The sequence below is a fragment of the Sorex fumeus genome, unplaced genomic scaffold (genome assembly GCF_029834395.1).
Source record: "Sorex fumeus unplaced genomic scaffold, SorFum_2.1 ptg000002l, whole genome shotgun sequence".
In the NCBI taxonomy this organism is placed as follows: domain Eukaryota; kingdom Metazoa; phylum Chordata; class Mammalia; order Eulipotyphla; family Soricidae; genus Sorex; species Sorex fumeus.
Window position 1 is genome coordinate 26255602 of NW_026606059.1, and position 14693 is coordinate 26270294.

The window sequence follows — 14693 nt, forward strand, 5'->3', positions numbered from 1 at the left end:
AGTCTGGTGCATCAGAGAATTCAAAAAAGAGCAGTTCAGTTCTGAGGGATTTCATGGAGCAGTGAAGGTACGTGTATAAAACTGCAACTGTTTTAAAAATCCAGCGAGGGGTACACAGTGAGAGGAGGCAGGAGTGCACAGTACTATGCATCGTTTGGGAGGCTGGAGGCTCTGAAGACTGGGAAGGCAGGAGGAGAAGCAGAAGGGGTAACGTTATCATAAAACTCGAAAGAACTTGAGTTTTAAAAAGAGATAAATGAGTCAGAGTCCCCTAGAAAGATGTAGCTGCAATGGACTTAGCAATTAAGGGAGCACTGATAATTCTTCAAGTGCCACTGATTACTTAGGCATATTTTCTAAACAACAAATAATCAGCATGGCTCCCTCTGTTATCAGCTGTAAAGTGATATTATATATCATTTCATAGATAACTTCTAGTAGCAACAGAGTTAGTAAATTTAGATTTACTCTAACTGTACTACCAACTGTAGAAACAAAGTTCGGTGAGCATCTTATTTTGAGATAGAAAAAAAAATGTACAAAATAATATAACATATAGAATTTCAGGCATCCAAACAATTGTAATCTAATGAGTTGTTTCACTCAAGTTTTTATCAGTGACCACAGAAATCAATAAGATAGGGTAAGTTTATTAACCCATGTTAATTTCCAATTCTGTTCAAAAAATGGAAGTCCTGGGGCTGAAGCAATAGTACAATGGGTAAGGCAATAGCCTTGCTTGCAGCTGACCCAGATTCAATCCCCAGCACAACATTTGTACCCAAGTCCTCCAAGAGTGATTCACGAGTGCAGAGTTAGGAGTAAGCCCCGAGTATAGCCAGGTGTGATGAAAAAACCATGAAAATCTTTATAAAGCTCAAACATTTAACTATTATACATGACAATAATGCCAGAAGCCAGTTCTAGGATTGACTTTTAAAAACAAGCAGGAATTCTAAGTTTTCAGTAGTTATCCTGACAAGAAAGCAGCATTACAAAATATGTAGTCTAATAATTCTTATTATGGTATGGAGAAGGAAGTACTATCTAAATTGTTTTATATGAATACCTTAGAAATGATTTGTCTATAGAAACCAAACATGATAGCCACTCAATGCATCTTTTGCAAACCACAGCACCCAAAAGGAGAGAGAGGACAAAAGGGAATGCCCTGCTACAGGGGTGGGTTGGGATGGGGGAGTGCGGGGGGTGGGTGGTGGAAGGATGCTTGGGAGCATTGGAGGTGGGGAATGGGCACCGGTGGAGGGATGGGTACTCAATCATTGTATAACTGAAACCCAAGCACAAAAATTTGTAAGTCTACAACTGTACCTCATGGTGTTTCACTAATAAAAATTTTAAAAAAATGATTTGTCTAAAAACTTCAGAATCTAAGAGGCTTTGAAAAAAAAAAAACTAGGTTTCTCTATCAGAGAACAGAGGAATGCAGCATTTACGGTTAAAAACCAGTAAGTCTCATAAGAACTCGAACATTAATGATTACCGACCATTCATGAGATATTAGGTACAGCCATGCCACTAATGTCTTTAAGTGCTACATTACTCAGACCTAGCTGGTGGGCTTTTACCTTTCCTGGATGGATTTTAACTAAATAGACTTTAGACATTTAGATATAGATAAATGCCTAATTCAGTAATTAGTATTTTAAAACCGTGAAACCTTTTAAGTTAAGTGGTCTATTAATTAACTACCAATTATCTTGTCTGACTACCGTATCAATAGAAGTAAATTACTGACTAGCTCTTTGACAGATTTAGTCCTTTACCATGCAAAATTTCCTCAGAACATAAAAGGCCTGGAGTTAAATGCTTTTGCTTCTCCTTTTTGGTTTATTGGAGATCAATGCTGCTGCTTATATATAAAAACCAAAACACAACTTGGTTGAAAAGCACATAAGAGAAACCTTGCTGTTAGAAGATTCCACTCCTTTTCAAATTCAGTAACAGGTGAATCTATCAATATTTTGGAGGAGACATGGAGTTGCCCATACTGTGTGGTCAACTTTTCATATTTCAAAGGGGAACAGAGAAGTATCTTCAACTATCTACTTCTCACTGAGTTAGATCCTAAGAAAATGACTTGTACGTGATCCCAATGTTAAAGTGCATTGTAGGGGCCAGAGCGATAATCCAGCAGGGAGAGTGTTTGCCTTACACTCTGCAGACCCGGGTTCGATCCCTGGCATTCCATATGATTCTTCAAGCACCATCTGAGCGCCGAGCCAGGAGTAACCCCTGAACATCGCAGTATGACCAAAAAACAAAACAAAACAAGCACATTGTATTGTGCATATTCTCCACCATTAACCCTGACTGTTAAAAAGCAGATTTTGCTGCCTAGAGCCCATCTGAAAGCTATCATTTCCCACCTGGTGATCCAGAGAGTTGCTGGTGATAGAACACTGTAAGAGACTACCTCACAGACTGCAGGGCTGCAGGACTGCCAGGTATTATTAAATTCAAAACTTCCAAAGTATATAGACATACTATGAGGCTAAGAAGGAAGGAATGGCTGTAGGAAACTAAGGTGATTGCCTTGCAGATAGCCAAACCCAGTTCAATCCCAGGTACCACATATGGTCTCTCAAGCACTGCTAAAGGTCATGTGTAAGCATGGAGACCGGAGCACTGCTGGGTGTATCCTGACCCCGTTCTACCCCCAAAAGAATGGCTACCACACATTCTACCTGAGCTTGATCCAACCTGACACACCTACATCAGACTTCTCAAACTTGCAAACTTAGGGGCTGGGGAGATAGTACAGTGGGAAGGTAAGGCGCTTGCCTTGCACAAGTCCAAACTGGGTTCCATCCCTAACATCTCATATGGTCCCCTGAGCACTGCCAGGAGTGAGTGATTCTTGACAGCAGAGCCAGGTGTAAACCCCTAGCATCCCCAGGTGTGGCTCTTCCCAAAACAAAAACAAAGTTACTAGCTTAATACCAATGAATAATGTGCTACATATAAGAGTATACAGGTCGAGAAGGGAGAAGGGAAAAATTGTGCAGAAAATGCAGATACAAAATAACAAATGTGCACCAACCCATTTAGAAAGAAATACCAATCTTACCCGGCTTGAAATACTTGAATAGTGCTTCAAGTATTTTGAAATAAGTATTCTTTGAATAGTTTATCTTTTAAATACTTTAGCGGACCTATCCTTTATTATGAAACCTTAATTGAGTATCTTCAGAGTAGATTTTTGTTGCAAGCAGGGGAAAACAAGTAGGAGTATATAAAAAAAAAACTGTCTTCAGATAGCTTGCCATCTACCTCGAGGTTTCAGGGCACAATGCATAGGAAGTTAGGTCAAAGAGCACATACTATGCCCACAATGATGAGAAAGACAACATATGCTGCAAGAAATAACTGAAAGAAAAGCCCTGGATAAGGCATTTAACTGCAGCTGCCCTGGATAGCAAGGAGCCATACAAAATGGTCTCTAAGGATCCTTGCAGTCCTAATATGCAAAAATACCAGAAAAGGGGTGGAGCAGAGCAGGAGGGTTATCACAAGAACTTGAGGGAGGCCTTAAAAGGTATATAAAGTAGAGGGATGCAGGGCTAACAGAATGAAGAATGATTTGGAAGTAGTACCCACAGCTCTTTCACAGTTTTTGCACGGCTTTCTATTTCACTGCATCTGACTTTAACTCTGAGTCAGGACCAAGACACTCTTTATTATTTTATGAAAATAGATATAAACTGCTACTTAAAAGTCTGCCTCAAGATGATCTGTTCAAATGATTGAATGTGTCTTTGCTCAAATGACCTACTAGTTAAAATGTATGGAGGAACTTCTCTCCACCCAGATACAGTTAAAAAGACACGTCAGTTATTTTTTCTGGAAAGAAAACAGATGCTAATGCTAATATATCTTTGAATGGATACCAGAAACATTTTCACCTATGAGGACTACTGAAAAGGAAGCTGAATTCTGGTGGCTCTGACATCACTTAACCCCCATTCCCTACTACCACAAAAAAGGAAAAACCAAGGTTAAAAAGAAAAAATCATTGTTAAGTGTCATAAATTTTAGGTGTTAGATCTTAACTTCTCAAGGTTTTTAAGTCTCGGCACAAAGTCAGAATTCCAAGTCAAAAATGAATTTTCTGACTCAATAGTGAAAATAAATTCTTAAGTTTAGATGCTTAAGAGAAAAACAGCTGGAGAAATCAGGAGCCTCCCATATTTTAATATGAAGTGACATCATTATGGTCAAGGCTTCCAAGAACTCCTTAAAATTGTGTAGTTAAGCAACATCTCAAAGTAAAATAAGGACCCTAGGAAGGTGATATGTCCTACTCTGACATATAGATCCGGCTCCAGAATAATTTTTCTATTTAATTTCTGATTTCCTTCATGTTAGGAAGCAGCTTGATGTCATTATATTAATTGACATTATATCATTTTCAAAGTTAAGGCTATCGATTTTCTATGCCTAAAACACACTAAATTTGCTCTCATTTTATAGGATGCCCAAGGAAGCTCCTCTCTTATACTTACAATGCAATTATATGAGGGTTCCTTAAAAATCTGGTTGCTTTCATATTCTAATCATACAGAGAAAATAGGCAAAACAGCTAAACTTATTTTGTATGGGTAAAAGTTTATAGATTGGAAAATGTACATCTTCCAGGTCAAAGGTTGTTGGAAAAAAAATAATCCTGGTGTAAGTAGTTTATAACTAGTCTTCCAATGGTTGTGTTATCTGAGATGAAAAGCTGACTAGTAACTGGAGTTTCTATGGCATCTTCATCCTTACCATTTGTCCATTTAGAAGTCCCACAGTCTATAAGGGGCTGGAGCGATAGCACAGCGGGTAGGGCATACGCCTTGCACGCAGCTGACCCGGGTTTGATTCCTCCACCCCTCTTGGAGAGCCCGGCAAGCTACCGAGAGTATCTCACCCACACGACAAAGCCTGGCAAGCTCCCCGTGACGTATTCAATGTGCCAAAAACATTAATAAGTCTCACAATTTGTTGTGAGATGTTACTGGTGCCCGCTCGAGCAAAATCAATGAACAAGGAGGACAGTGCTACAGTGCTATAGTCTGTAAGCCACGTGGAAGGGTTTTTTAAACTCAGAATTATAAACACACAAGAATGATGATGAGCGGCACTTCAACTTTATTTAGTTGGACTACTCTTTACTCACCTGATCCATCCCCCTTTCATTTATTTGCTGCCAGTTCTCGGAAACCCTCAGCAGTTAAGGGTTTAAAACCCCACGGCACACAACACACATCTACACACAAATACTGCACACACTTAACTTCCCTTCAAACTATATTTTGGTATTTTCCTTTCTCATTTAATATATCAGTGTGTTGGGGCTGGGGCAATAGTACAGAAGATAGGGTTCTTGCCTTGTGTGTGGCTGACCCGGGTTCAATCCCCAGCACCACACATGGTTGCCCATGCTGAGAGTGACTCCTGAGCACAGGTATGGCCCCGAAAACCCAAAATAAATAAAATATAGATGTGAACTATCTTGAGTCCTTTTAATACCCATTTCTAGAGAGTTTTAAATAATTAAGTGTATGTTTAAAAATAAATTTATTAAAATAAGTTTTTTTCTAGGATCAGATCTGTTTGATGTCAGAAGAGCAACATGTGAATATGTATTTCAAAAGCTAGAGCCTGGCAAGCTCCCCGTGGCGTATTTGATATGCCAAAAACAGTCACAACAAGTCTCACAATGGAGACATTACTGGTGCCCGCTTGAGCAAATCAATGAACAATGGGAGAACAGTGCTACAGTGCTACAGATTGCAATTTATTAATGTGATTTATTTAAAAGAAACAGTCCTAGGGCTGGATAATACAGTGGGTATGGCACTTATCTCACACATGGCCAACCCAGGTTCAATCCTGACACCCCAAATGATCCACTAAGCCCTGCCAGGAGTGATCCCTGAGTGCAAAGTGAGGAGTAAACCCTGAGTACTGCCAGGTGTGACCAGAAACAAAAAGAAGAAACAGTCCTTTGTTGGATTTTCTAAAAAGGCTAATCTGCCTCTGGAGGGGAAAAAAAAAGTCAAATTCTACTCCTAACCCTTTCTTTATGGGATCCTACCTGTTGATAAAAACAAAGGGAGAGTACCATGGAGTAAGAAAAGTATAAAGTAGGTCAGAAGTTGAGTGACATGGGAGAAAGTCACATCAACCATTACTAAAGATATGTTCAGTGAAGAAATTGCTATGACTTTTGCCCCCAAAGTAAATGCCTGCTTGCAACACCCAACCCCCTTTATTCTTAGATGATGACCAGGTCTGATGGCTAGAAGCTGCTATGGTTGAAATACCTGGCTCACTAAGCCTCACAGATCCCCAGGTCCCATAGAATGATGGGGAGCCTCTCAGAGAGATGCCTATCCTCATGAAGGAGGCTTCCTTTTTTTTTTTTTTTCTTCTGGCAATGCTGGGACTTAAACCCAAGGTCTCACACATATAGGGTATACACATTCTACCACTAAGCCACATCCCTGGTCCCAACGGGCATTTTCTAAGCCAGTATTTTCCAAAGAGGGCAATGCTATCTGCGATGGAAAGAGAAGGGCACCTGGAACAAGGTTGGGGGAGGGGGGTAGGTTTAATATAATTGGGGGGAGGGTGCCTTCTGTTTGCTTAAAGAGGTAGATTCCTGGGGGAAGAATTGAATCACTCTTTTTTTTTCCTGGAAAGGGGGGAAACAGACTAAATTTGGGAACCTCTGTTTTAAGCTGAGTGCAAAGATGTGTTAAAATTGGATAATTCCACAGACCTTGTGGATAGTCAATGGAGTTTAAGTGACTGCCAGGGTGGCCTGACTACTCCCAGTGGACCACAAATGCTGATCTCAGAATCTCTGGCACTTTCTAAAATGTGGCTGAGCAATGATTTGGAAGTCTAAACTCTGACTTTAGGAATTCATAAGAACAACCAATGTTTTACAAATTCAACAGAAAGTAAAATAAACAAACCCAGGATTTTATGCTCCCTCCTGTTATTTCTATGGCAATCTTTCAAACTAGTTCAGTCTTTACCCTCGCAAAAAATACTGAATTAGGGGAAAGAAAGAAAACAAGTATTTAATCGGAACTGGCTTAAACTCTAATTCTCGTGGGGGGTGGTGGTGGGGGGCGCAGGCGGACACTTCTCAGTAGAATGAGAAGGCAGCTTTTGTGGTAAAAGAGTACAGGTGCCTTAAGGCTGGTACTGAAGTCTCCCTCTGTTCCCAACCCTCTCACCAAGGAGGGCCCAGTCATAAAAAAAAAAGGATGTTTATATTTACCCAGAAGTGTGCGTGGCAATTGACCATCATGGTTCTCTCAATGAGCTCATCAGGACATTCCAGAAGGTGATGCCCAGAGACCACACCAGCATTATTGACCAGGACTGAGACCTCGCCGACCTCCTTGCGGACCCTCTCAGCAGTCAGGTAGACATTCTCCCTCTTTCCCACATCACAGGTATAGGTAAAGACCTGCAAGTTACAGGGCGGCAGAATCTCTTCTTCACCGTTTCCAGCTGAAGTCCGGAAGAAGTTAGAAAGAAAGAGAAAAGGGGGAGGGGATGCAAAATGTGAGTCACATGGCAATCAGTAGGACAAAGATCACACAAAACAAAAATACTACAGTGAGCTTCAAATTTCTAACAGTGCAAGGCTTGCCAATGACTGAACTTACAGCTGCCTTCCTCCCCAAAAAGTGTCTTTGGGAATTACAGCAATTTACTGGATAACTTTGCTTAGGGGAAAATCATGTAATTGTGACAAGCCCAAGACCTCCTGGGATCAGCTCTCTGGAGCTAAAGACACCTGGAAAGTAGTGATCACAGCCCAGAGAGCAATATCCCCTCCTCCCAACACATCCATTACACACTCCTCTTTTTCAAGGGGGAAAGGGGCCAAAACAGCTTTTACTCTGAAGTATGCATACTCTCAAAATGGAAAACTCACCTTAAGGCTCACAAATCAAAACTGTAATTAATAATCATCTAAATTCATCCAAAGTCAAGAAATGAGCACGAAGCTTCTCACGGGAAAGAAAAAAAAAAGGTAGCAGCCACTTGGTTTGTTCTAACTGGAATGGCTGAACAACACTACGATGCACTGTCACACAAAAATCAAGCACGGTAAATATGCAATTTTACTAGTAAGAAGTCTATTTAAAACCCAAATTCTCTTTCCTGAGAAAAAGTATCATTTAGGTTTGGGCTGGAGCAGTAGCACAGTTCGCCTTGCACAGGGCTTACAGGAGTTCGATTCCTCCCTGCCTCTCTGAGAGCCCGGCAAGCTACCGAGAGTATCCTGCCCGCATCAAGTGTAGAGCCTGGCAAGCTCCCCATGGTGTATTCGATATGCCAAAAACAGTAACAAGTCTCACAATGGAGCCGTTACTGGTGCCCGCTCAAGCAAATTGGTGAACAACGGGAGGACAGTGCTACAGTGCTACAGGTTTTGGCTCAAGAGCAGAACAATCCTTCTTTGCCAGTCCCCCACGTCATTATCTAAAGTGTAACGTTTTTGACCTTTGATTTTTCTGACCTAAAAGGCTGTTGCCAATAATTCTAGTGGCAAATGATCCATATTGGGTCAGGGTGGTGCCCGAGTTAATCTTGCCAAGAAACCAAGAGCTATTATTAAATTTCTTCAGCCAATATTTATGGCCAGCTTCGCACCCTGTCTTTAAAAAAATCAAACCTTAGATTCCTATTAATCAATTTCTTGTCGATTTCTTTGGGAGCGCGGGACCCTTAAAAAAAGATTCCAATCCAAAAAAAAAAAGAAAAGAAAAAAGGTCCCAATCCTTCGAGCACTTTCCCTTCAATCAATCAATCAGCTGGGCGCACAGAACTTAAGGCACTTATCTCTCTGCTGAAACAATGTAACGATTTCCCCGCGGCTGAAGTTATAGTGAAATCATCAATGCGCTCTAGTCTAAGCGGTTCTGCCCGCCCGAGGACCGCGGACGCGCGCCTGTCCATTGAGCCTGGAGAGCCACTTCCCCGAGGCTTTCGAGTTTCCCAGGGCCAGCGCGAGCGGCTTCTTTCGCATTCCAGCCGGCGGCGGCTGCAAGTTTCCGCGGTCCTTCCAATTTCCGAAAGGGTGGGTGGGCTCAGGAACCCCGACGGCGGTCAGTCCGTCCGTCCGCCCACCCCCGACCCCAGCCCCGGAGCTCTGCCGGGACGGGATCCCGCACCCTCTCTCTTTGGACAGAGGAAGGAGCAAGCGATCGGGTGCCTTTTTTTTTTTAAAGGGGGCAACATCCCTCTCTCGGGAGACCAAAGGGGAAGGGGTGTGACCGCTTCTTCCCAAGCCGGGCAGGACACCCCGCTGGGGTGGCGGGGTCCCGGCGGGGAAGGGCTCGGGGCCGGGGCGCGACTCGATCCCACACTGCCGGGGGGCGCGGGGAGGACGGGGGTGGGCTCAGGTTCCAAGTTACCTTGCAGCGCCGCGGCGTCGGCCGCCTCCAGGTCGCGGTAGATGTGGCGCACCATGCCCGCCGTCTCCTCGTTACTCTGGGTGTTGATGTCCCAGAGCACCAGCAGCGCGCGGCGCCGGGCGAACTCCAGCGCGAAGAGGCGGCCCAGGCCGCTGCCGGCGCCCGTGATCAGGCACACCTGGCCCGCCACGCTCTTCTCCTTGGGCCGCACCAGCCAGCGCGCGGCCGCCAGCACGAACGCCCAGAGCACTTTGAAAGTGACCACGAAGAACTCCACCACGATGTTCATCGCGACCGCCCGGGGGCCCCGCCGCGCGAGCCCGCCGCCGCCGCGTCCGCGTCCCGCCCCGCCGGGCCGCCCCGCACCCGGCCCCCCGGGGCGCGTGTCACAGCGGCCGGGACCTGCCAAGCAAGGGGGGGGGGGGGGGGTAGGAGGGAGGCAGCGCCCCGCGCCCGCCGGGCTGGAGTGCGCGCTGCCGCTCGCGGCTGGTGGTCCTGGATGGGGGACTCCGCCGACCCGCCTCCGCGCCTCCAGCCGGCGGCCGCCCGCCCCGCCCGGTGGACGGCCGGGTCCCCGCTACCGCGGCGGTGACAGCCGCGACTCAGGCGGCGCGCGCTGCCCTCATGGCCAAGCCAAGCCGCCGCCCGAGCGTCCCCGCGGCTCCCTCTGTCCCCCCCGGGGCTCGGGCGCTGCCCGGACGGCGCGGACCGGCCGGCGCCCGCGGGACTTGTCAACTTGACCCAAGTTGCTAAGAGGGTGGGTGGGTGGGTGGGTGGGGGGAGTTGCGGGCCCGCGGGAGAGCCGGGAAGGTGGGGGGGTGGGGTGGCACTCGCCCCGTCCAGGCGAGCGCTGCTTCAACGGCTTGGCAGCTTCCCCCCGCCCCCCGCGGTCTCGTGTTCTCCCCCCTCCCCGGCCCGCTGGGCCCGGCGGTCCCCGCGCCTTGTCACTCGCGCCCCGGGGCTCCGCAGCGCCGCGCCGCCGGCGAGTGTCGGGAGCGCTCTCGGCCGCCTCTGGAGCGCCTTGCCACGCTCCGCGCTATATAAGCGGCGGCCGGGGAGAGCCCGCGGCGGCGGCGGCGGCGGCAGCGGCGGCGGCGGCATCGGCCCTCCCTCCGCGCGGCCTTCCCCGCCCCCGGGCGCACCCCGCCCCCGGCCCAGCCCCCCGCCCGCCCGCCGTCCGCCCAGCCGCCGCCGCCGCCGCCGCCGGGCAGCCCCCGCTCACATGGCCGTGGCCGCGCTCTCCGGCCCGCATCGCGCCTCCCTCGGCGCCTCCACGCCCCCCTGCCGTGGACCGTCCCGGCCGCCCGCCCTCCCGCCCGCCGGGCCCCTCGGCCGGCCGCCGGCGCGCCGGACATCCTCCACCGGCCGCTCGTCCCCGTCCCGTCACTTGGGTCACTGCGGGGAAACTCCAGCTCGCCCGCGCGGCGATCAGGCGTCGCGGAGGACAGCCCTGGGGCGGGGGGGGGAAACGGGAGGGGGGCGGGCCTCGGCGGCGCGGCCCGGGGATGAGGGGGGGTGGAGGGACCTCGGCAGCCACGAAGCGGGTGGCAGAGGCGGAAAAGTTCGCCCGAGAAGCCGGGCCTGGCGAGCGATGGGGGCGTCTCCGCCCGGGGGAAATCCAGGGGCTGAATTCAGGTGTCGCCTCGGGGGCTACTGCCGCAGTCCCGGGGGCGCCGGAGCGCGAGTGGAGCCGGAGTGGAGCATGCCGGGACTTGTAGTTCGCTCCGGGGTAGGAGTGGGCGTGTCAGCTGAGTGCCTGACGGGGCGCCAGCCCAGCCCTTCCCTGTCAATGCGAGCCTGTGCAACTAGGACCCCGAGTAGTCAAGGTGTCAGTCGGGGGCTCTGGTTTTTATTTATTGCTCCCGGAAGCTCGTCGAGAAAGGCATTTTTCTTGCCCCCGCTCTATGAATTTTACCTGAAACTGAATCGTGAAAGGGCGGAATCGGGCGGCGCCTAACTTTGCCCCGGGGAGGGCGAGTCCTGAGTTCTGGATTCTTTTCCGGCTTCTCCGGGGACACCTATGACTCGTGGGGCTTCGCGCTCGACGTCTTTAAGTGGGCAGCGCGCATGCGCCGGCTTCCTCTTTTCCGACTGGAACCATGGAAGGCGCAGAGTAAGTGGCTCTTCGGCTCCTCCAGAATCCTCCTCCATCCCCGAAAGCGGAGACCCTGGGTCCCGTTTCCCCCCAAGCCAACCGTTGCCAGTATCTTTCCCCCTTGAACTCGTGTGTTTGTGACGCTCTATGACATTTCGTGGCCGCTCTAGGATAATAATGGAGGCGGGCTTGTCTTGCGTGGAGGTTTGGGCTGGACAGATACGAGGGTTGATGGCCGAATCAGGCGTGCGAAATCGGCAGCTTGGGTGGCGATCTGGACCCGGTATCCGAAGAAGCAGAACTTTTTTTTGAATGAACTGGGTTCCTGGCGGGTGGCGTTAAGATTCCGGCGGCGCTTTCGGTCGGGCCTTTGCTCTCAGCATGCGGGGCCTGAGGTTTGAACCTGGGCGGTAGCGGAGGATGCCATGTTTTAGATTCTGAGTCTTGCTCAGCTCGGGGCACATTTAAGACTCGGGGGTGATGTTCTGCGGCCACAGTCTCGTCTCTTAACCGTATACTCGGTTACCTGCTCTGGGTATTTCCGTCGGGGAGGCCGTGGCTGATTGGAGTTGTCGATGGTGAGTGATGAGGTTGCCCTTTTAAAGGGGTCTGTGCTAAAGGTGAAAGGCGCTGGCCTAGAATAACCAGAAAATCAGCACAGGAGGGCAGCCGAGAAGGTTCAAGTGGGTCTGGGACCAGGACTGCGTTCTTGAGCAAGAGTGCCCCGCGAGGCATGGAGCGTGGGGGTGATGCCGCGCTTTGAGCCCTTAATGTTTCTGTTTGCAAATGGTAGAGAGAAGAAAAAGAAGGTCCCTGCTAAGCCGGCAGCAGCTGCCGCTGGAGCGAAGAAAAAGAAGCTTCCTGATGTGCCAGAAACCCTGAAGAAAAAGCGAAAGAATTTTGCAGAGCTGAAGATCAAGCGCCTGCGAAAGAAGTTTGCTCAAAAGATGGTAATTCTCTTCCCCTGTCCCCGCCAGTGGCCTTAAGTCTGGAGGGAGAGAAGGGCTGGGGGGTGGGCAAGGAGGTGAGATGGATGTTACGACCTCCTTCCTGTACTCCGGCGATGGGTTTGGTACTGCTGATTGGCAGCAGCCAAAACTTACGAGGGGACTGTCTTGCAGCTTCGAAAGGCGAGGAGGAAGCTGATCTATGAGAAAGCTAAGCATTATCACAAGGAGTATAGGCAGATGTACAGGACGGAGATTCGCATGGCTAGGATGGCGAGGAAAGCTGGCAACTTCTACGTCCCTGCGGAACCCAAATTGGCCTTTGTCATCAGAATCAGAGGGTGAGTTCATTTTCTGCTGCATTTTGATATTGGAGGGAAGGCATAGCCATCCAGCGAGGCTGGGGAGTGGGTGGGGCTAGTTAAGAACTAGAATATGAGCCAAAAAGATAGTAACGGCCAGGTTCAATCCCCAGCACCCCTGTATGATCCTTCGTGCCCCATCAGGAGTAAGCCCTGATTCCCTCCCTGGGTGATGCTCAGGCACCCCGCATGCACACACATGTAGGGTGTGGCAGGTAGAGAAAGTTACATGTAGCTTAACAAGTTACAGGTTGAAGTTGGAAAGAAAATGGAGGTAGCATAAATGATTTAGCATTAGTTGTTTTTGTGTATTTGGGTGGGTGTTCAGTTGCCCCAAATGATTTTCTAATAGGAATTGTAGTAAAAGTCTGTTAAATTCTGTGTCACTGCAGTATCAATGGTGTGAGCCCCAAGGTCCGAAAGGTGCTACAGCTTCTCCGCCTTCGCCAGATCTTCAATGGTACCTTTGTTAAACTCAACAAGGCTTCGATTAACATGCTGAGGATCGTGGAACCCTATATTGCATGGGGGTATGTCTTACTTGCTTTCTGTTTGGCAAATTGGCTGTTAGCATAGTGAGTTTCAGAGTTTTGTAAGTGATAAACTTAGCCACTGCTCATTTTTCTGTCTGCTTTTCATGTTTTAGGTACCCAAACCTGAAGTCAGTAAATGAATTGATCTACAAGCGTGGTTATGGCAAAATCCACAAGAAGCGAATTGCACTAACGGATAATGCACTGATCGCGCGAACTCTGGGTAGGTGCTCTCTCTGCCTGACCCTATGGCATTAGGGGGAAAATACACACAAAGGGCATCTTGTCACCTTGTATTTGTTACTATTGTAAAACTTGCTGTAGTTTTGCAAGTACTGAGGTCTGAGGTGCTATTTTAGTTGATTTCAACTGTGTATTTTTAAGTGAAATTATTTTTCCCTGCAACTTTATTCTTGGTTGACTTTTGATTCTGCCCTGTTAATGTTTGTTGAGTGCCATGGATTTCATAATTTTGAAAGCCATTAATTTAAAAAAAAACTGTAAATGTCCAGGTAAATATGGCATCGTCTGCATGGAGGATCTGATTCATGAGATCTATACTGTTGGAAAGCGCTTCAAAGAGGCAAACAACTTCCTCTGGCCCTTCAAATTATCTTCTCCCAGGGGTGGGATGAAGAAAAAGACCACCCATTTTGTAGAAGGTGGAGATGCTGGCAATAGAGAAGACCAGATCAACCGGCTGATTAGACGGATGAACTAAGGTGAGCAGCTAACATCCTCAGAAGTTTAATATTGACCATCTACCATTACAGGTTTGGTGTGAATTTTAGTGGGGGGAATGATGTCTAGCATTTTACAGATTATGGTGGATTGATTACTCTTGAGGATATTTGTAGTATGCAGAGCATTCTTTTCTACATAAGAGTGGAAACTAAATTGGTATTGTCCTGTAATTTTGTTGATATTCATTCTATTTGTTAGATTACTTTAACGTGATTTTTTTTTCTTCTTTTTTTTCTTTTTTCCTTTTAGGTATCTACCATATTTTTATAATCTGGTCAGTTAATAAACGATTACTTTCAAATTGAAATGAATTGGTGACCTTTTTTAAAAGTCAGTTCTACATGATTAACTTATCAGCAGCCTGTTTTGATGCCTATAAATATAACAAGGGTCTGCTCTCTGTTGTAAAAACATTTGTGGGTTTAAAGCTGACTTCTGCACAAAAAAGAAAAGTTAAGTTCTCAAGCGGGCCTCTAAAAATGAAACTGAGTAAAAGCATAGAAAAGCATCATGATTTATAAGTAGTCATTTGGGAGTAGATTTTGGGATTTAAATTCTGAGCT

The 14693-nt window shown here is 47.6% G+C and overlaps 2 protein-coding genes across 2 annotated transcripts in view; one reads left to right on the forward strand and one right to left on the reverse strand.

Moving 5' to 3' along the window:
- RDH10 (retinol dehydrogenase 10) overlaps positions 1-9857 on the reverse strand; it is a 32774-nt gene extending 22917 nt beyond the window's left edge. Inside the window, exons 1-2 of the mRNA XM_056109559.1 lie at positions 9450-9857; positions 7298-7533 (exon numbers count right to left, since the gene is read on the reverse strand). Coding sequence (XP_055965534.1) covers positions 7298-7533; positions 9450-9738 — 525 coding nt within the window. The 5' untranslated portion in view covers positions 9739-9857. The remainder of the gene's footprint in view (positions 1-7297; positions 7534-9449) is intronic.
- A 1583-nt stretch (positions 9858-11440) lies between these two features.
- On the forward strand, positions 11441-14441 carry RPL7 (ribosomal protein L7). Its single transcript, XM_056110257.1, has 7 exons — positions 11441-11562; positions 12338-12494; positions 12666-12832; positions 13246-13383; positions 13500-13609; positions 13899-14108; positions 14380-14441. The coding sequence occupies exons 1-6, from the start codon at positions 11549-11551 to the stop codon at positions 14105-14107; spliced, it is 795 nt and encodes a 264-aa protein (XP_055966232.1). The 5' UTR covers positions 11441-11548; the 3' UTR covers position 14108; positions 14380-14441.
- The last annotated feature ends 252 nt before the right edge of the window (positions 14442-14693 follow it).

Bases quoted from the DNA above. Each gene is read 5' to 3' on its own strand.
- RPL7 (XM_056110257.1), top strand. The intron at 12,495-12,665 runs GTAATTCTCTTC...ACTGTCTTGCAG, and splicing joins AGAAGTTTGCTCAAAAGATG to CTTCGAAAGGCGAGGAGGAA. The intron at 13,384-13,499 runs GTATGTCTTACT...TTCATGTTTTAG, and splicing joins GAACCCTATATTGCATGGGG to GTACCCAAACCTGAAGTCAG.